General features: G+C 40.7%; 1 protein-coding gene across 1 annotated transcript; it reads left to right on the forward strand.

The window, feature by feature from the left end:
- The first annotated feature begins 1086 nt into the window (after window positions 1-1086).
- Window positions 1087-6007, forward strand: snx19a (sorting nexin 19a). The gene is given in 11 exon segments (XM_026372580.1): window positions 1087-2565; window positions 2645-2783; window positions 2873-2973; window positions 3056-3175; window positions 3434-3549; window positions 3721-3808; window positions 3893-4031; window positions 4268-4391; window positions 5155-5339; window positions 5453-5540; window positions 5760-6007. Coding segments are annotated over 11 exon segments (2709 nt in total). The 3' UTR covers window positions 5890-6007.
- Window positions 6008-20470: the final 14463 nt, after the last annotated feature.

The following is a 20470-nucleotide window of genomic DNA, read 5'->3' on the forward strand; positions in this document are numbered from 1 at the left end:
GACTTTGCTTTAGTTGCCCTGCAGCATCCCTAAAGCATCATGCAATCATGCCACAGGTTTTACCCTCTCCTAACTTTGCCCCTGTCATTCACCTTTCCTCTGACCTGCAGCCGTTTACTTTAGTGGCTGCAGTGAAGCTGAAATGTTTTATTCCTCAGACACACATCTTGTTTTAGACCAGCTGCAGAGCGAAGTGTTGCTCTCCCACAGAGCTGTGGGCACGTGGAGATGTCTTTGCCTGCTGGCAGGTCAAGTGAACTCCTAACTGTGTAAACTGTCCATATGGGCAGTGTGTCTCTGCCGTGACTGACAGACTGATCCAGATAATCTCTGTTGGAGGATTAAAGCAATGTCCACGAGGACAACGGCAGACTTAAAAAGTCTGCATTCACGCTGTAGCGTTCCTCTCAGGTAATGTATGTTTTACACTTTTCTAGCTGGTCATGAACACTGTTATGACTACAGACCCATCGTGTCAGTAGGTTAGTGTTGTAGCTGTGCTGGACGTGTTGTGTGAGGGGTGTTTCTCCGAACTGTGTGTCAAACTAAAGAGCATGACACCAGTTGCTTCAGCACTACAACTTGTTGTCTAAACACGGGAAGCAGATTTACCGTCTGTTTAAATGAACAAGTTGGTATGACAACAGGTCCTGCTCTGATGACATTAGCTCTGCTCTTTCAAATAGCAGTAATTATATATGTAGCACTTGATTTTAACATGTTTGATGGTGTCATTGTTCGGACAGGGTAGTGAAATGTGTTAGGTCAGTATTTTGAATTCACTAAAGAAAGTCCAACAACCCTGTCTCAGTATTAAAAATGTTCACTTCATGTAATAACAACAGCCGAGCTACAATGTTTAATTTATTGTTTTTTCTAAAAAGAAATCCAGTGTTTTGCTAGTTAATTGTGTTTGGAAAATGTTTTCAAATTCTCCGGTTCCAGCTTCTACATTGTAAGAATCTCTTATCATGTTTATTAGATTATGTAGCCTATATTAGTCAAGTCACCACTTTCTCATTCTTGTATATAACAGGACATAACCTTGTCTATTTCTAGCAGGACGTATTTCATCCTTGGACTGCAATGCCTTCCACAAAGAGCACTAACCACAGGACTTTATCAGAGTTACTCGGGCAGCCGAGGCTGTTAGGGCTTGGGGCTCTGCTTGCCTGGCTTGTCCTTTTTCATCTCCTCGTGAATGTTTGGCTTCTTTGCGTTTTCACCAGTCTCTTGGTGGTCCTTGGGGGTTGGCTTGGCTCCCGTGCATTGCTGGATGCAAACAGTCTTCTCCACTTGGAGCATTTTTTACCCCTTGGCAGAATTAACCCACCACTGTATTCACCTGAACATGAGTGGAGGCTGAACCATGAGATCCACAGTGCTGTCCACAAAGCCGTGCGTGACTTTGTGTCCTCGTGGTATCGTACTCTGGTGCCTGAAGTGGAGGGGGAGTTTGAACACGTAGTGCGCAATTCCATGTTGGAGTCAGTGATGGAGCTGAAGGAGCGTGCACGGCAAGTGGACAGAAAAGCATTGGTTCAACGGCTGCTAGAGCTGTATGGCTGTCACCTGCAGAGCTACATGGCAGCAAGACAGATCCAGGCCACTCAGAAGGAGAACTTTAGCCTCTGGCAGCTCTACAGTGAAGTAGACGCCGCTCATCCAGCTGTGCGAAGTGCAGCTACGGAGCTCAGCTACTCAAGAGCTCTCGTTAACCTTGTCCTACATGTCCTTGTTCCATATCCACAAATGGAAAGTAGGACTGGAGGTTATGTGGTTACAGAACTCATCACCTGCAGTGTGCTATTGCCACTGATAAGCAGAGTGTCCGATCCCGACTGGCTTAACCAGATCATTGTGGACATATTCACCAGGACCAGAGAACCACAGCACACCAGTGTGGATGAGCTCCTGTCACCTGCATTATACAGAAGTGAGTCCTGGACTACCTGCAGGTCACCGTCTTCTTCAGAACAAACAGGGTTTGCCACTTAAAGCCCATCTGACCTTCATGATCCCCAGAGCCAGAGTACGATCTGTGAATCGAACTCATCACACAGCAGCATGGTCAGCCTGATGTCTGCTGAGCATAAAACAAACTGCCACGCAGGTCTGCTCACGCCATGCAAAGTAAACTGCTGTTCATTCACATCAGGCCCTTGCTCTCACTTATCCAAGTCTAAAATGGTTTCACTGGACTCCATGATTCGGTCAGACTCAGAGGATGACCTTACCGGTGGCTTTTGTGACTGTGGTCCTCCGACAAACATATGCAACATGATCACTTTAAAAAATGAAGAGGTGTTTGGCTGCTTTGGTCCTCTGAAAAACCTTGGGTCAAAGGTGACTGCGCCAGAGGACACTCAGTGGCCTGCAGACAGAGCCCAAGAAAAATCCCCAACTTGTCCTCCACGAAGACTTCATCTAACCTCCTACAACTTTGATACTCCCAACAACGCAGCTGCACCTGTAAACATCCAGAACGTGCACATTTGTGGTACTGTAACTGCAAAGGATCAGCGTGGCACTAGCACACATCCTTGTACTCTTTACACTGTAAAGGTAACACCACCTCCTTTTTCAGTTTATGTTTGACTGACATCTTAATACGTGTTATTGATTATCACTCACTGTCTTACAGTTTGACAAAGTAGCTGCGGCAGAAAACGGTGCCACTCTGCAACCTGCAGCCTGCCACACTGTCAACCGGAGATACAGCGAGTTCCTCAACTTACAGACACGTTTAGAGGAGAACCCTGAAGTGAAGAAACTAATCAGGAGTGAGAAATTATGCTCTGCTTTAACTGATCATTGAACTCGAGAATTACAAAGCAGGGAATTCATTTTCAGTCAATGTTCTGCATTTCAGATGTCAAAGGTCCAAAGAAAATGTTCCCTGACCTCCTGTTTGGCAATGGAGACAACGAGAAGATTGAAGGCCGTAAAAGCCAACTGGACACTTTCCTAAAAGTAGGCATTAGGATCATATCTTCACTCTATATGATCAATCATCTTTTGTGAGCCCTGTGACATGACTGCTGCTTTTCTTTAGCAATTAAGCAGCATTCCTGAGACATCCAACAGTGAGGACATGCAGGAGTTCCTGGCTCTCAACTCCGATGCTTGTACATATTTTGGAAGAAGGCCTGTTGCTAAGTCAAAAATTGATAAGGTGAGAATGAATCTACACAGTGTTGATATTGTGAAGAGAGCTAGAAAGTAAAATAGTTTGTGTTGGATCAGTCAACATTTCTTTGATCAAATTATATAAAATTACCATAATGAAACTGATCAAGTCTTGATGAAAATGAATATGAATTGTGCAAAGATTTCAGAAACATCCTTATCTGTGATCCAACAAGGTATTTATGTTGTGTAATGTATGAAATTTAATCATGACAATCCATTTCCAACTTGATTACCATTAAAGATGATGGAAAATGCTTTAGACACCTTGAAAACAGCTTTCCCTCATCCTGAGCTTCTCAGCCCAACGGAGGATCTTGACGGAGATGGTGATGGACGAACGATGGACAGAAAGCACAGGTGAAAGCTTCATATCTCTCCAGTAGATTTGCATCATTTTTCACCATGTGATCCTGAAAAACACAGCATTGTACCCCGTGACCCTCTGCAGCAGCAGTTCAGCCTAAAACTTTGAACTTGATGTGATTCATTTAAATGAGGATTTCTGTTTTTGTGTTTCAGCACTAGGAGGCTCATGTTCCCGAGCAAAATCTCGCCCTCTCTGAATATACCTGACCTACATCCTAAAGTGACATACTGCTTTAGTGAAGGCAGTGCTGTAAGTTAACATGCTGCATTTGAAATCTTTGAAACAGATACGGCACAGTGCTGAGTTTTTGCTTTTCTTATTGTGACTGTCTAGGTTCTCAGTGGTATGTCCCTGTCTGGTCTGGAGAGCTTCGTCAAAGAGCAGGAACGACTTTTATGTGAGGAGAGTGGGAGGGAGGCAGCCAAGCGCAGCAGTGAGCATGCTGGCAGAGACAAGAAAAGTCATGGCACAGGTTGAGATTTATCTGAGTCAGTTTTTTTGTATCAAGTTCAGCCAGATGCAACATGCAGTTACATGTCATCTCCACTTGGGAGCAGTAAAGATCCACTGTTTGTTAAAGCACTGCCTGGTGCTCCTTGCAGTCACTTTCTACCAATGATGTTTGTATTCTAATGTGACCCTTTGCTCTCATTTTTGTGATGCTCTACATTTACTTTGCCCTGTGTGTTTTTTCTATGCGTACTGTAGACACAGCTGTTGCAGATGTTGCTTTGAACATCTTATGTCTGCTGATGAAGGACCAGTGGAGTTGGCTCTGCACTGAGAATATACAGAAGACCATCAGACTGCTCTTCGGCACCTTCATTGAAAGGTATGTGCTTCAATCTGATTCTGTGCAGCATTTAGCGTGTAAATCAGTGCTGGGGTGGCATGTTGTCTCCCAACATGTGTAAATATGTGTATGTCCCACAATTCATTCCTAAACTGTTCCTTTAAAATGAGTGTTCCTCACTGTGCCTTGTTCCCCCTTTGTATTGGGTTAACCTGTTTTGTTCAAAGGGTAGAAAATAAATATTTAAATGACTGTTTGCTCGGTTTAGTAATCATACTGACAACAGTATGTAATGTAAGTTTATGAAGTACTAAAATAAATGGTTTGTGCCACATGAATGATGCATGAGATTCTCTCAGATTGTCTTTCAAAAAGTTGTTTTCATTACTTTTCTTTAAATGCAGTGTTTACGCCTTACTGGTTTTATGGATTTAAACAAAGACTTTTCTAGAATTACCTTTGGGGTTTGCTTTGCCGCGCAGTCTGTGGGAACTGTGCTTGTCTAATCTCTAGTGTCCTGCTGATTTCACTGGCCTCTGAGTTTGGACATTTGCCTCTGGGAGTTTTGAGGTTCACCAAGCATTTCAGTAAATAATGTTCATGCCCCTGCAATGGTTTATAGGCATTTAATTATGCTTGTTTGTGTTGCTCCCCTTTGTTTCAATGCTCCTAATTAAAGCCTTTTTACATGTATATATTTATTTTTAATTGTTTGTTTTATACAGGGTAATATCTAGTAGGAAGGCACACACTTGTGTGTGCAGAGGAAAACTCGTGCCCTTAACTACTCATTCTGTCTCAGGTGGTTGGATGTAGGAGTTGCACACCTGACCAGTGCCTCTTGCTGGGTGATTTACCTCCAAGTGCTGCAGGAAACTGTGTGGCCAGGAGGCACGCTGCCTGTTCAGCCTCGACCAGAGCGTAGAGCTGCAGAAAAACAGGAGACTAAGGAGCAATGTCTGAACTGTCTCATGCAGCTGCTCCCAGGTACGCGCCAGCTGCTGCATTCAGATTGTAGCCACTGGGTTGCTTTTGTTTATAAGGCTCTTGAAGTTATGATATCAATTTATTGGTTTGTTTCATTGTTTATGCTCAAACAGAGCTTATAACTGACATGCTGGGCAGTGAGAAGTACAGACTGAGCGTGGAGACCATGCTGGAGTCTTTACAGGATTATCAGATAAACAAGTGAGTCAACAACCAAACTGTTGAGTAAATGTTGTTGACAGAAAGCTGCACTAGTGAGTTAGAAATAAAGCTTTGTCAGCAAACCAATGCAATTACGAGCTGGGAACAGTGGTTATCTCTACTACAGTGCACTGCACCACAACAAAAATCAGCTGCATTTCCCTTTTTGTATCATCTCTTTTGTAGTTGATGCTGGTGTGTTTGTGTGATTATGCGCAGGCATCTCATCTACTGTGTGTGCGACCTGCTGCTGGAGCTTCTGATCCCTGAGTCGCGTGACGAGCTCTTCCAGAGGTCTCTGCTGCAGAGCCTGGCTAAAGACACAGAGAGGGACAATCCCTACAGATGATTAGCACCTTATAACACTGGCCAGTTGTGGAAAGAAGCTTGTTCATCATGTGGCTCTGCCTGCATTCAGGGAATCATATTCAATTTTCAACCTGGACCTGTTTTTGTCAACAGCATTTTGTGTGTGGAGCCAATTTATCCAGTCGGAGTTCTTTTTTTTTTTTTAGAAAGACAACTTTAAATCAATGTTTTACCATTTGAACGCAAACCTCACTTGTTTCAGTTTACATCTTCCCTGAGAGTCACTTTATATTGACACTAAGTTTTCATTTGTGTCAACTGTGGCTTACTTATAGTGTCTAGACAAGACTGTATTTCATCTTGAAACTACTACTAGTGTCTGGGTGTCCCTGTCTGTGTAAACAGACAAGGACACCCAGACAAGTTTAGCTTTCAACAAAACTTTTCATAGTAATGGTCATTATTCTGGGAATGTTTTTATCTCATCATCTATGGGAACCAGCCATGAATTAATAAATTAGTCAGACCTTAATTCTAAGAGCACTGTTCCATGTGTGATAACAGCTTTTATTGTATTATACACATGTACTTTCAATGATTCACCTAAGATCGCAGACTGATATTTCAAAGATAGAAGTCACTTAATTAAAGTAAGTGCAGGCAGTTTTATAGTCTTCCCATGAGCTTTTGATCCCGAACGGCCTTTAAATTATACTCAAGGCTTCACAGACGATTTCTTTGATGAGACTATAATAGCATGAAAGATTAACACCTCACTGCATGACTTGTGAAACCATAATGAGAGAGGTTCCCTGTAAGTGTCAAATCACCAGCACCTACTATGTTTCCACAAGGCAAAATAACTCAGATCAGTTTGCTTCCAATTTGTGTATGGTTGCCTGTTTCGGGCTTATTGTGATATAAAAACAGAAAAACTTAGTGTTTCAGTCTTAAAATTAGGTAAACGTTGTAACGCAAGAGACTAAATAGAAATGACCACAAAAAAACTGCGGTGACTCACAGCGTGTCCTACAAAGAGATGGAAAAGTACTCATGTTTGTACTGATCCATCCCATCTGAGCAGAGAAGGCGACTCGAGAGTGTGAAAACTAGTGTTAAACCTTTAATGAGACGGCAGCATGCAGTTATGGACGTCAGATGTTTCACTACAAACTCTGTGAGAACGCCCTCGCTGCTGTTTGGTCAGATGTTGCTGCAGGAACAAAGAAAGTAAATACAGGAAGAAGGTCCTGTGTTGTGGACTACTGCATGTTTCTGTAAAACACCAACTACTAAACTTATCAAATGTTGAAAAATACATTTTAAAAATGTACTACTACTGGTAATTATTATAATAATAACAATAACAAATAAATAAATGAGTCACTGGTCCTACAGTAAATGTTACTGATAACACAGATGTTAATGTGGCTATTACATTAGAGTATCTCCTGTCTGCATTCTGCTCATTGGGGATTTAACCTTTTTTCTTACTACTGTTGTAGGATATTTGGTAGACTAATTATCAAAAACCTTGGAAGCAGATGTCCTGTCCGTTGTGCGGAAAATGTTTGTCTTCTGCATCAAGCTTGCAGAGTCCCTCAGCGCCATGCTTGGGAATGACACACAGATGCTGCTCTTGATGATGATGCCCAGAAACATATACAGTATGATGATGATGAATTATACTCCCGATGATTCTTCATGGTACCAAACAACATGTGTTCTATATTTGAGCGCGCTATCTGGGGGTCCGACCAGAGCTCGGGCCCACCTTCAAACCACAGCACTGACAGTCCAAGCAAAGCAGACCAACAGCTGTAGCATAGTGAAGCGAATAAGTTTTATGGGGGAATTCCATTTTTTAAAGATGAATTGCATACTCATGCACATTTGTGCGTACACTCCCAGATGTAGTGATTACTCATAGCAGAGGAGTATCACCAGCTGCGGTTAACAAGTGTTTGTGTGCTACATCAGATTTTTTTCCATCTGTGTGATTAAAAACAGGATTAAACTAGAGTCTTGAGTCAGGGTTGCCATTTACATTATCATACAGCAAGAACATTGAAATATGACTATGACACAGCAATGCGCTAACATCTCCCACTATAAACGTGATTCCAGTATCTGACCTTTCAATGAGGTGAATCTGCTTCCTGTTAACAGCGTGTCCTCTGCTGCCCAGTGCACACGTGCAGCGAGGTCTTTAACTCTGGCACCCTGCAGCAGTGCCCTAGTTCCATGTACTTAGGCAGAAAAACAACAACATATTTCAGTTGCAAGATGGCTTCATCTAGTTGCATTCCTACCTCTTATACTCCACCCCTGTCCTGTTTTATTTGACTGTTTGGCCAGGAGTAGAAGTCAGTGAGCAGCAGGGAGAGATAGTCAACAGTGCTGCGAGTCGAGATTTAGAAATTCACTTGCTATAAGCATAATATGATGCTTTAGTTTCCCTCACTGTGCATTTGAAGTACTGCTAATGTTGTACTTATTTTCATGAGTCATGATCGTTTCATAACTCGCTGCTTGACTCTGTTGTACAGTATATCACCAAGTACAAAGACCTGTGAGGCACAAACTGTCTACAAATCAAGTGTTTCCTTTTTTTCTTCGCCCTCTGAAGAAAACATTTTCTTCTCAGACCTTTCTCTCGGGTCGGCAAGTGCAGAGTCGTCCTGGAGCTGCTGAGGAGCCAGCATCTTGCCCAAAGACACTTCAGCAGGCCGAATGCTTGCTGCCACAGGCTCCTCAATTGAGACGGATGTTACTTTCAGCAGCCCCCTTCAGACTGAGACATTTTGACAGGCATCCTTTACTGAGGTCAAGCTTCTGGTATGTGTTTCAAGGGTGGGTTGTGTTGGAGTGTTTGTTTCTACTACTGTTTTATTACAGGTATGTGTCAGGGACTGCTCCAGGTTTTTTTTTTTTCCTCTACGTGAACCGCAGGTTTCCACCTTTTTAGCTTGTTCTCATTTAGAGCTATCCAGTTCCTAACTGTGCCCCCTGTCACTGGTTATTCTGCATGTCACAAAACAACTGTGAGCAGTTTAACCAAAGAGTGATAATCTGAAGTACTCAAGAAGTTAGTCACACCAGTATGTCCCAAAGTCAGCCAACCTGTAAGACCAGCAGCAATCTTATAGAAAAAGTCATCTACAGTCTGTGGTGGTGGTAGAATCCATCTCTGGCTCAGTGAAGATCACGTTCACAAGCAGACACACCAATTACCACTTGGATTTGACTACAATTATTTTGCACTTTGCAGTCATGTGAAGTTTTTCTTAGTGTTTTATAGTTCCTCTTAAGAGGTATTTACTCTTCATGATTTGTGAGACGATGGATTCAAGTGGAGATCATACCTTTCCAAAATCTCTGAATCACAGTGGAAAAACTGCTGTTTTTGTTACTTCAATAATTTAGAGCAGAACCAAATCTGCTCTTTTTGTGGTCGTGCTAGTCTCCTATTCTTGTTTCTCATCTTCCAACATTAATTATGTTTATTTTTAAAGTTGACAATACCATGCCTTGATTACAGACAAACATCTTGCATGAAGAGATTACATTACAACCTGGAGACAGCAGCTGAATCATGTTGATGAAAGGAGACACGTCAGTGTGAATTCTATTTTTCACCTGTGAACCAAGGGTTGTGGAGAAGAGTGTCCCTCATAATTCAACATTATACAATGTGCTTTTAAACATTTTACTGCTCCTCAGGACGATTTCTTTATGTTATTGTGCAGACTGAGGAAATGTAAAAAGTGACACCTGTCCTTTTAGTAACTCACCTTTGTAAGCCTCTGTTTAAACAGGTATGACACAGTATGTGGATTACAGTAGATACAGTATTCCAGTTTACTAAAAGGAGAGAAAGTAGTACTACTGCATAGTACTCTTATTATTATGACTCAATGTACTATACATGCTCTACAATTTACATTTGCTCACAGTAGCCATTGTATATATTATAGTTTATTACATTTAACACATGACAGACTGCGGAGTGGAGAGGTTGTTAAACTGGAGGACACAATTCTAGTTCAGTGTGTGAGGATGTATGAGGTCACTGCATAAGGAGTGTGAAAGCAGCAGATGCAGGAGTCAGGAGTCAATTTTTTACTTCTTTCCCAGACCTACACTAAACATTTATTAGTTATCCTCACCTCAACACAGACAGAGAGCAGACGGAAGCACTCTATACGAACAGTTTTACAGTATGTGTATGTGTGTGTAAATCAGTCCTGTCAGGGTAACATCGTGAAAGAATGCAGCTCTGCAATGAGATCTGGCAACAGCAACATGTGGTGCAGGATTAGATGTGATGACTAAGTGTTATGTTGTGCTGGCAGACATTTATCTATGTACAGGTTTAAAGTTGAAATACCATTGTGGTTCTCATCTACAGAATATGCACATCCAAAATTTGTACTTTACAGTTCATATTCAGAAGAGTTTTTTAAGCAAAATGTTATTTTAGTCATTTGGCAGATGCTTTTATCCAAAGCGACTTACGAGTGAGGTGCAAGCAAAATATCTAAGTCAACGGAGAAAAACCTTAAAGGAAAGTCACCCAGACAAGTAAGACTTAATATATCCAGCATGTCATGCACCTGCAATAGACTCATGTTTACCAGTGGCTGCTCTGCTAATCATGAATAAAGTCCAACATATGTCTAAATGCACACACTTCAATGCAGTTTTCACTCACTGCAGCAGCTGTTAAAATTTAACGATGCAATATTGATTATTTTGGTGTATTACAAACAGTTCAAACAACATCTGTGTTTTACAGTCATCCTGGTCAGTGGAGGAACGGACATCATCAGAAGCAAATGTTATAAACTGGACAGACTGAGATTGTGCATCTTTACCCTCTCACCCATCTGTAATATTTGCAAAAATGACTGAAAGCCTTTTTTAAACATCTGTGTGAAAGTCTAGCAGTCAGCGCCTCACACTTCTGTTTGCATGTGACTTGGGGGAAATGAGGTCTGATGGCTTCATGGGGGATTCGGGACTACTGGGAAGTGGTTGTAATTGGATTTACTGTGTGACTGCTCTTCTGAGGTGAAACAAAAGTGATGAAATCCCACCACGAGCAGGTTTTAGGTAAAGGTAGGTATGAATTCAAAACTTGAAAACCGAAATACACTTTTTATGCAGAGTTTCATGTGAGCTTCATCTGAGAAAATGAATGTTCTCCATCCTGATTTCAAGCATAGGGAGTGTGGAGGAAATAAGAGGGTGGAGGGAGGAACCTCTGGCGTAGCATGCAAAACATGAAATACATATGACAGCTGACATAACACAGAATAACCACACTGAAGCCAGTGCTGACGTACGGCTGCAGTCACCTCATTGTCTGTCAGGGTTTACTTCTACCATGTTTTATTTGATCCAAGCTGACGTAACACAAGCTAGGAGAGCTCTTTGTCTGCTCCATGCCAGCAGCAAGCTCTGGCTGAGAGTCCGTGTGTGGAGAGTAAAGTAAAGTCCACTAAACGTTAGAGCTTTATACTCAAGAAATAGTATTTTTCTTCCTTTTACTTAATTTCTGAGGTGAGTGTGCAAGATTAGTGATTTTGACTTTATCAGTAGTAAAGACTTTGTGAAATTGGACTTGTACTTGTGGTATTTGAATCTGTTGTGATCGCTGCAGAGCTCTTGTTTCACGTCCTGCACTTTCTGACCTGTAGCGTTAGAGGGTTTGCATTAACATTTGGCTCCACAGAGAGGGACTTTCTGAGACTTGCACTTGGAAGATGTTGCTCTGCCATGACTCAGATTCAGCGGAAAGTGATGGGATCGGCACAAACAAGAGACAAACACGGACACAGTGTGAAACTGTTTCCCCGCATGTTATCGAACAGACATTTCTGTGATGCTTTGGCAGCCTGCTGTGAATGGACCGTAATCAGAATGAGTCTTATTTGCCAAGTATGTTCGCACTTACAAGGAATTAAACTCTGGATTCTAGTGGCTCTCAATGTACTTACACAGAGTAACAATAACAATAACAGCTCTTTAGCTTATGTTTACATCATTTCTTCATCTCGCCATGTTAACTATTTTATTTTGCTCACATACGTACGTGACACGCTGCAGCTGGTTTACATTCAACAGACTTGTTGAGAAAATCAAACATATGAAATTGATAAAATGGCCCAACACCAGAAACAGTTTGTTCTGCTGACGTCTTGTTCACATGGACAACTGCAACAATAGCTTAATATTTTAGAGTTTCATGCTAATTTAATTTCCTTTCTTTTTTTCTTTCGCTGAAAAAAGCTAGAAAGTAGCCGATGAACTGTTGTTTGTGTGGGTTGGAAACAATTTTAATGGTATCGTCACAAATGTTAACTTTGCCATCACTGCTCTTTGTTCAGCTTCTAAATCACCACTAACACCTCTTGGGGGTTTTCAGATGGTTACTCTGCAGAGAGAACATTATTCTCCTCTTCTGGATAACGTAAGTGGTCCCAAACGTTTCATGATGGTGTTTCTCCTCTGTGAAGCACCTGCGTGTCACAGTGACACCATTTAGAAGATGAGTCGACCCCTGCTGCTCAGACAGGCCTTCATTGCTGGCAGTTCAGTGTTCGGCCCAAGTAAATCCCTGCTAGGTTTTGTAGGAGCTACAGGAGCGGGCTGCTGATTTATTCTATAGGTGCTGAGAGACTCAGAGGTGGTGGAGTCATAAAACAATGCTGGGGGCAGGTTCACCGACAAGCAGGGTCAAAACGCACATGCAGACAGGTGGAAACACATGTTAGCCTTCATTCTCATGCAGATAGAAGCTTTTGCTGTCAGACTTCATACTGTATACATTTATATGAGAACATGAGTTCTCTCTTATTTGCTCCTTGTATTCTAGGTTGTGTCTTGATATGATATTGTTTGTGTTTTTGTGTACAGGATGTGCATTTAATGAAGGACAATGGAGGCCTGAGGCTCCTCTGCATTCATCAAACCTCATGAATTCCAAATCTCAAAAGCACTGGCTCCTTTTCCACAGTTTGTCTTAATGATTTACATGAGATTCAGACAGGCAGGTTGGGAGGGAAGATGTCTGCCCGGTTTGAAGCATTGCTTCCATATGACTTTTCCCACTTTTACACAGTTCAGACATAGTGACCTCTCCATATGACTCCTAACATTTAAATTACAGCTTAAAAAAATTATGTTTAAAATGTATTTGATTTGCTGACACCTGTGGTTGCAGGTGCTAATATTGTAACATCCTAAAAGGATCAACCAGTCTCTGGGGAACAGGGATTTGTACTAACACAGATATTAAGTTTAAGTTAAATTGGGAACCGTTATCAGTTGAGGGTTTTTAAAATTGTATTTAAGAGGAACAAAGTACCCTGATTTCTCAGTAAAGGGGTTTGATCAGTCCAGAGCAGACCTGCCAACTCAAAGAGCATCAAGTTCTCGTGGATAGATCTTAGATTGAGTCACCTTAGACGTAAGTTGAGTCTCTAGCAGATTTGTTTTCAAGTGTTTAGACCCCACTTTCATCAGACACCAATCATGCATCATTAGAAATATGAATGTCCTGGTCCAGACACACAGACATCAGGGATATTTGGACATATTTAGTTTTACTCAGTTTCACTACTCCCACCGATATGAAAAATATCCAGAAATGGAAGCAAAGTAAAGCTTAAGAATGTTGCTGGAATTCTCGACCAGTGTTGCACGTCCACAAATCCTTCATTAGGATTTAAGTAATCACCTCTGGAGTGTATTCAGTTTCATACATAATTTAGGGTGCTATCAGTTTTCATGTTTTCAACATGTTTTCTCAATTTGCACACAGGGACAGAATGTTGTGCAATGGTACAAATATGTTCAAAAATCTTTTTTTCTTGTTTTCTGTTGACGTGAAAATTGGAAAAGCTGCGTTTTAAAGCTGAAGGGGAACTGAGCGAGGCGATATCAGGGACAATGGCTAATGACTAAACTTAGGCTAAAATTAGGCTATAATTCATTGTTTCATTAAAAAAATCACTGAATGAAACCAGACTCAGTCACGACTGTAGCTATGAGTGCTACTATTTAGACTGTAAATATATTAATAGTTGTAACAATTAAAATTATTAACTCATTCATTAAGTCACTAAGAAGCCTAATTTACTGTACTTAGGATTAAGACAAATAGAAAGTTACATTATTATCACATTTTGACCATACTGTACATGATATGTATCAAGATCAATCTAAGTTCTGCTCTGGCAGCGCGTCATCTCAGCTGTTTTTCATTTTTGAGCCTCTCCTGAGACTGTTGTCAGGAAGATTTCTCTCTCACTCTCGGTCTAGTCTTGGGTCAAGGTGGACTGTCCAGTTCACCTGGTTATAGAAGCAGCCCCCAGGAAGTTTGTCTTTGTGCCTTCTCTCGGGCCTGCTGCTCTGACCTGCTCAGCAACCTGGTGTTTTGACCCTGCTTGCTTGCCTGTCTGATCTGATTTCCTGACTCTGATCTCGGCCTCTGGAAGTTTGAGTTTGAGTCGGTCTCCCTGGTTCTGATCTCTGGCTCTGAATCTGAATATCTCTGGATATTTGATATTTCAATTCTGAATTCTGGCTCTGATGATCTGGCTGTGGTTTGCGAACTCTGGCTTTCTGTAAAGTTCCATACTGGGTTGGATATTTGGATTTAGAGGATGTGTTGGATTGGTCTGGATTTCTGTGCTGTGTGGAGCTGTATTGTATAGTCTTGTGCTTGTGCAACGATATCCTTTTATTTTCTCTAATAAATCTCACTGCTATTCAGAGGCCACGTAGACAACACCAACACCAAATGCAACCATCCTTTTCGCTCCACTGCTGTAGCTATCACAAAAATAGTGATTGTGATTAATGTCCTTGATGTTGGGCTTTACTTATAACAGGTTCTCAACCACAATCACTATTTTTGTGATAGCTATAGACAGTGGGGAGAAAAAAGACCGTGATGACTAACACACTGCTAAACTAAGACCCTTCTATCTGTGCATCATCACTTTTGCAGTCTCTGCTGGAGGCTAATATTGACTCTCCATGGGCATCTAGCTTCATGAGTAACACTTTCTAAAGTTACGAGAAGGGATATGTGGCTGCACTGTCCCTGATGAACACAGGTATGATGTAAAAGGTGAGTAAAGGCTTTTCTTCATCTTCATTATGGAATGGGGTCCATGTTATTGTCATCTCATGCAAAGAGTGCAGCTCCTATGACATAAGTGATAACATTTGGCTGCTGCAATTAGTGATAAATAACATATTATCGAAATGCAAGTTGTGGTTGTTCTTGTGTCTATTTGTTCCTTCGTTTATCATCTCACTATGTTGTAAGATACTTAATGTTGGTGCTGGCTAAATCTATTTTGGATGTTATATAATAGGAGAATTGAGGCAGTAATTGTTATGTTCAGAGCAGGCTGTTAATTCTACTTTACCTTATCTATTCAACTGTTAAACCATCAAACTCCCTGGAACACAGCAACACACATTGCCCAAAATGTAATGGATGGGAAATGTAAATTTGTAATACCTCACACTCCTTGTTATTTCTTAAAAAATACATTTTTGTAACACATGGGAGATGATGCAACAGATGAATGACCAAGCAATGACATTTCACTGCCAGTATTTCCTGGATTTTCTATGCTGATTAACACCGACTGTCTTCCCCAAGCTTTCCAGTGGCGTAGCTTGGAAGGGAGCCTCCAGTTGGGGGGTTTCGGAGATACTGGTGTGGTTTCCCTGCGTTGATGGCTGTTTTTCTGCCAAGCCAAGGAAATGTGCTCCAGTGCTGAAGTTGCTGTGATGTGATGCTGACTCCATTACAACGTGGCTGTGAGTCAACATCCAGGAACCCTGAAGTCAAAGCGCTGGGTACCATCAATCTGTAACAACAACATGCTGATGGCTGTTGTCTGCTGCTATTTCCTCTGACAGAAGGCAGTGGAAATGTTGACGAGATCTGAGTCTATGGATACTGGAACTAGTGAACAGTAATAACATGGAACACAGTTGTCGTCATTAGTTTTCTTTGACTCTACATGTCAGTATCATTTTTATTTGTATATTAGGATCTTTAGTTGATGAATAATTATAAGTGAATGTGAATTTACAGTTTTAATGCCAAGAGGAAAATGGTAATGTAGCAGTACAAACATTTGTGGTTATACTAGTTGTACTGCCACTTGGAAATCACCCCAGCCTCATGTAAGTGAAATGTGCAGTATAGCACGTCATATGGCTAAATAATAACATGAACAAGCAGGGTGCTGTCAAATGAGCTGCTGTCCCATTCATAAATAGTTTGATAAAGTGTGTTTTGATTCACTGCGTCTGACAGTTATGTGAGATTTTCATGTTATTGTGGAATACAGCACTATTAAATAGTACACGTCCACTGAAGAGCTGGCTGTGTGCCATAAAGCTCTCTTTGATTTGACCTGCAAGTTTACATCCTGCTGAGTCCAGACATTGTTTTTTTTTGACATATCACTGGCAATCTTTACTTATTTGACAAGGAATATATATTTACGTGAGGAATTGCACTTCTTTGCGTGTACATAAAATATTTGGAACAAAGCAGGGCTTTTGAGAGCTTCCAGTGGGGTTGTTTGGTGCATTAATAAGTGTTTGCAGCCAGACAGCGCTGCTTTGTGAAGAAAACCAGCAGAGCGGCTTGAGTAACACGCAGCGGGGTACTGTGGTTTTATGAGTACTCCCTTCAGTCACAGACAAAACACTTAATCCTCAGGCAACCTGCGCTTTGAACTGTAGGAGAGGACTCTGGTCATCGTGTCTGCGCTGTCTTCCAGGAATCTGCTGTTCACATGCAAACACGCACACTCACAACCACATGCACAAGTAAAGTGGTTTCTCTGAGAATGTCAGAGAATACAATTTTAAATTTTAAATCAGCTGCAGTTTTATAACCTGGAGAGGCAATATAACATCCAGTACTTCTTTGTTTTCCCCTCTAGGAACAGCAGTGTTGGTTGGTTGGACTAGGATAGGAGAGACTTTAGTGATCCATGACTTTCATATTGTGAAATCCCACAAAGTGTTTTTTTTTGTTGTTGTTCCTGTAGAATACATCCACAACTACACAACTGGATTGGCTGCCACTGTAATTCTGGTGTAGCAAGCCTCCTGACATGGTGACAATAAAAAATGTCAGTAACAAATGTATTAATGCAGTAGTCACTCATTTCAAGCTCTGTGTCAATACATAAATGAGTAAAATAAGCTATGTTGTTGTAACATTGTAGAGTTTTGTTTGTGGTTATTATGCATATTACTTTGGACAGATAAGATTTTTTGCTGGTTTAGTAAAGTATTGTTGAGATGGGATAACACGTTACATAGCGCAGTAACAGACATTCCTGACACGCCGCAGCAGAGATGCTACTCACCTTATCACACGTCAGAGCCCCATCAAGACGATTTTGAAGCTGTTATAAAAGTAATTTGATTCTGCACAGGTTGAACTGTAAAAACATTTAGTCTAATCCTGACATTACCATCAGATATCCCATCTGATATTACATATTTACTTTTGTGAAGGTGGGTGCTTGTGTTACACATAGTTAGAGGCCCAAAGCTTGAGGTGAACATGTGTTTACATGCTGGTTGGTAGTGAAACTTCCAAGTTTCATTCTGGTCACTATGATTTGTGTTTTCTTTTTTTTTTCTCCAATAGCTCTTGACGTCAAGCGTCAGTGAAGTATAGCTGACCTTCCATTGTGGTCTGCTACACCCACCAAGTAGACCATCCTGCCCATCTTCTGGTGAGCTGCTACCACTTTGCTCACAGTTCACGGAGTTCATATAGAGATTCATGTGTCTCAAAGAAATATTTTTTTCAGCTGTGAAGAAAAATGAATTTTACTTTTGCCAAAGCCGAAACCATTAAACAACAATTGATACAGTTACAACAGAAATTGAGAAATGTTTTTATCAGTTCGTGGCACAAAAACTATTTTTACAACTTGCCTCAGCTTGCAGCACAATTTTTAGCCTTGTTGTTGCTGTAGGAAGACTTTTTACCAACTGTACGCGGGTAGATTGTGGAACTGGGAGCAGGACCAGTAAATTGAAATATGTATTTGAGATATTGTTTTAGTTGTTTTATTTCATGGCTTTAAATGAAATTATGTTATAATGTTGACAGTTGGTCCATTTGTTACTTTATGACACAGCTCACATTATTTACAAAGCTAAAGGATACAGTAGACCTACAGCTGTGCTCCAGTCAATCAAAGAATAAACTATCTTCCTATAAGTAACATGTTTGTGAAAGAGGGCAACAGCCATGCACTGGTGTTTCATGTCATAATGAATTATCTACATTGTGCAGTAACAGGAACAACATAAGCTCAATGCTTGTGAAAGATAGTGGTGATGCAGTGATTTTATGGTGTGCAAATAGGCCCTTTGCAAGTTTTCCACAAACGGGCCAGCATGAAAGTTTTGGTTTTAGAGGAAGGATTTCTTTGTCGGACATCAACCTAACAGGTTGCTGTCCCAAGAAGTGTGGCAGTGCATGGGGATGCAAAATTTGAATGGTGTTCTATTCCCAAACAGTTTATGGTAGACCAACTAATGTCCTCTCAGCTGAAAAACACAGTTTGAGTCTTTTTTCCAGACCTTGGAAAATAACTACACCTCCCAATAACTTGTATTTATGCACAACTGTTTGAGCTGATGATCTTGGAATCTGCAGTTGTTTAGAAATGGCTCCACATTCCTGCCTTGTGTAAATCTACCCTGCTTTTTCTCAGATCTGCTCTAAGCTTCTTGGACTTTCCCATTGTATCGTGTGTCAATCTAAGGACTGCAGTCAAACAAGCCCTTTATACTATATGTTGGCTCAGAGAAGCTACCAGCTGTGGTTAGTAGCACTAACAAGAAATTAAAAGGCCTTGTGCAGCAAATTAAAATGTGTTTTCAGGAATACTGAATGAATAATCTGACAAATATAATTTCAACTATTTTAATTGAATTCTATCGTCGTATGAGACTAAATCTAGTTACATACTGTCAGTGTTTTGTTCACCTTTTACTTGGGCAGTGTACTCTAAATACTTTAACTTTATTTTATGTTAATCCTACATCTCAAACTACTACTAATTTAGCATGTAACTGTCTCTTTTGTGTTTTTCTTTTGAGCAAGACATTTAGCAACTGACCATTTGTTAAGTTTGTGGGAGGTGGGGAGGAGCTGGCTAGATGTTATACTAGTGACACAGACCAAACATTTTTCTGCTTTGAATGAAGGAAAGTAAAAAAGTTTTCCATGATTATATCAACTGTGTGTATAGGATATGGGCAGAAACAGTATGATAAATATTAGTTATTCTTCTCTACAACATGAAAATAATGTGTCCAAAAGTCCTAAAAGTGAGGTTTTACTTGCTGATTCCCTGATGTTCTGTGTCCTGTTCTCCAAAATGAGCAAGTTTGAATTCTACAGACAGAAAAATGGTGGTCTTTGTCAACATAAAAACAGTGAATGTGTAAATCAATTTTAAACATTCACCTATAAAGTTTAGAACTCATGGCGCTAGTATACCAGTACACATGAAATAATGACGCGTTTCTCAGAAAACAGATGAGATTCCTTAAGAAATGAGACTCAAGTAGGGTTTCTCTGTCTAACTCAAGGCCTGACTATGAAGCATTTCTTGCAAAATAAAAGAGGAGTCATGCCTGAGAGTAGAACAGTCTGACAGCTTGTCTGTCTGCTGCTCTTACTACCAGGTGCTTTCAATCTGTTTCCCTCACGGTGAAATTTGTCCTTACATGGTGCTTCACTGAGTCCATTTACTATTCTGGAATTTTTCTTTCACAACAACAAAATAAAACATCAGTTTTATCTCCACTCTTCTGAATTTATGGGGACCTGGCTCGCTTGTTTAATAAGCTGATCACACAACAACTGCAACATAATTCTGTTGTCTTTGGGCTGAAAGGGGAAAAATAATGAGGCTCTACTCAAGTAGTAACTTTATGGGACTGGCATCAGATGCGTGCTTTACTTTACCCATAAACAAATGAAAACTAATAGCTTGTAAGACAAAACTATTTAGTAGTTTTGATGGAGATTTAAAGACTGCAACTCCTCGAGTGTGCATGTGTCTAACAGGTTTTTAAATCAGAGCGCACCGTGCACCACCACCACCACCAACCACATTATAATCACTGAAGATTCAATACAATGATGAGCTACAAGATTCTTCTTAATATGGTGTAAAATGTATTTTTACACTGTCTTATAAATTAATCTTCCTTTAAATAAACACTTAAATGGACCACCACAACCTAATGGAACGAGCAGATGACTGCTGCTGCCTTTGCTTTCTCGTCTTCTCTGTGGAGCAGTAACAATTATGGACGAACATGGATTCATTCATTGCAATCATGACTCCACCGTGCTCAATAATAAATCTTGAGATTACAGATGTAGCCAAAGCAACGACGTCAGTTTTGTATTGTTATTTCACAAATATCTTACAGGTTCTGAATGTTTTCCATAAGGACGTGTTGAGAACGTTGTTGGGGTGAAACAGATTGTCAGCTTCAGTAATGTAGAGGATGCTGTTCTAAATTCTGCA

Source organism: Anabas testudineus, chromosome 14 (genome assembly GCF_900324465.2).
Source record: "Anabas testudineus chromosome 14, fAnaTes1.2, whole genome shotgun sequence".
Taxonomy (NCBI): domain Eukaryota; kingdom Metazoa; phylum Chordata; class Actinopteri; order Anabantiformes; family Anabantidae; genus Anabas; species Anabas testudineus.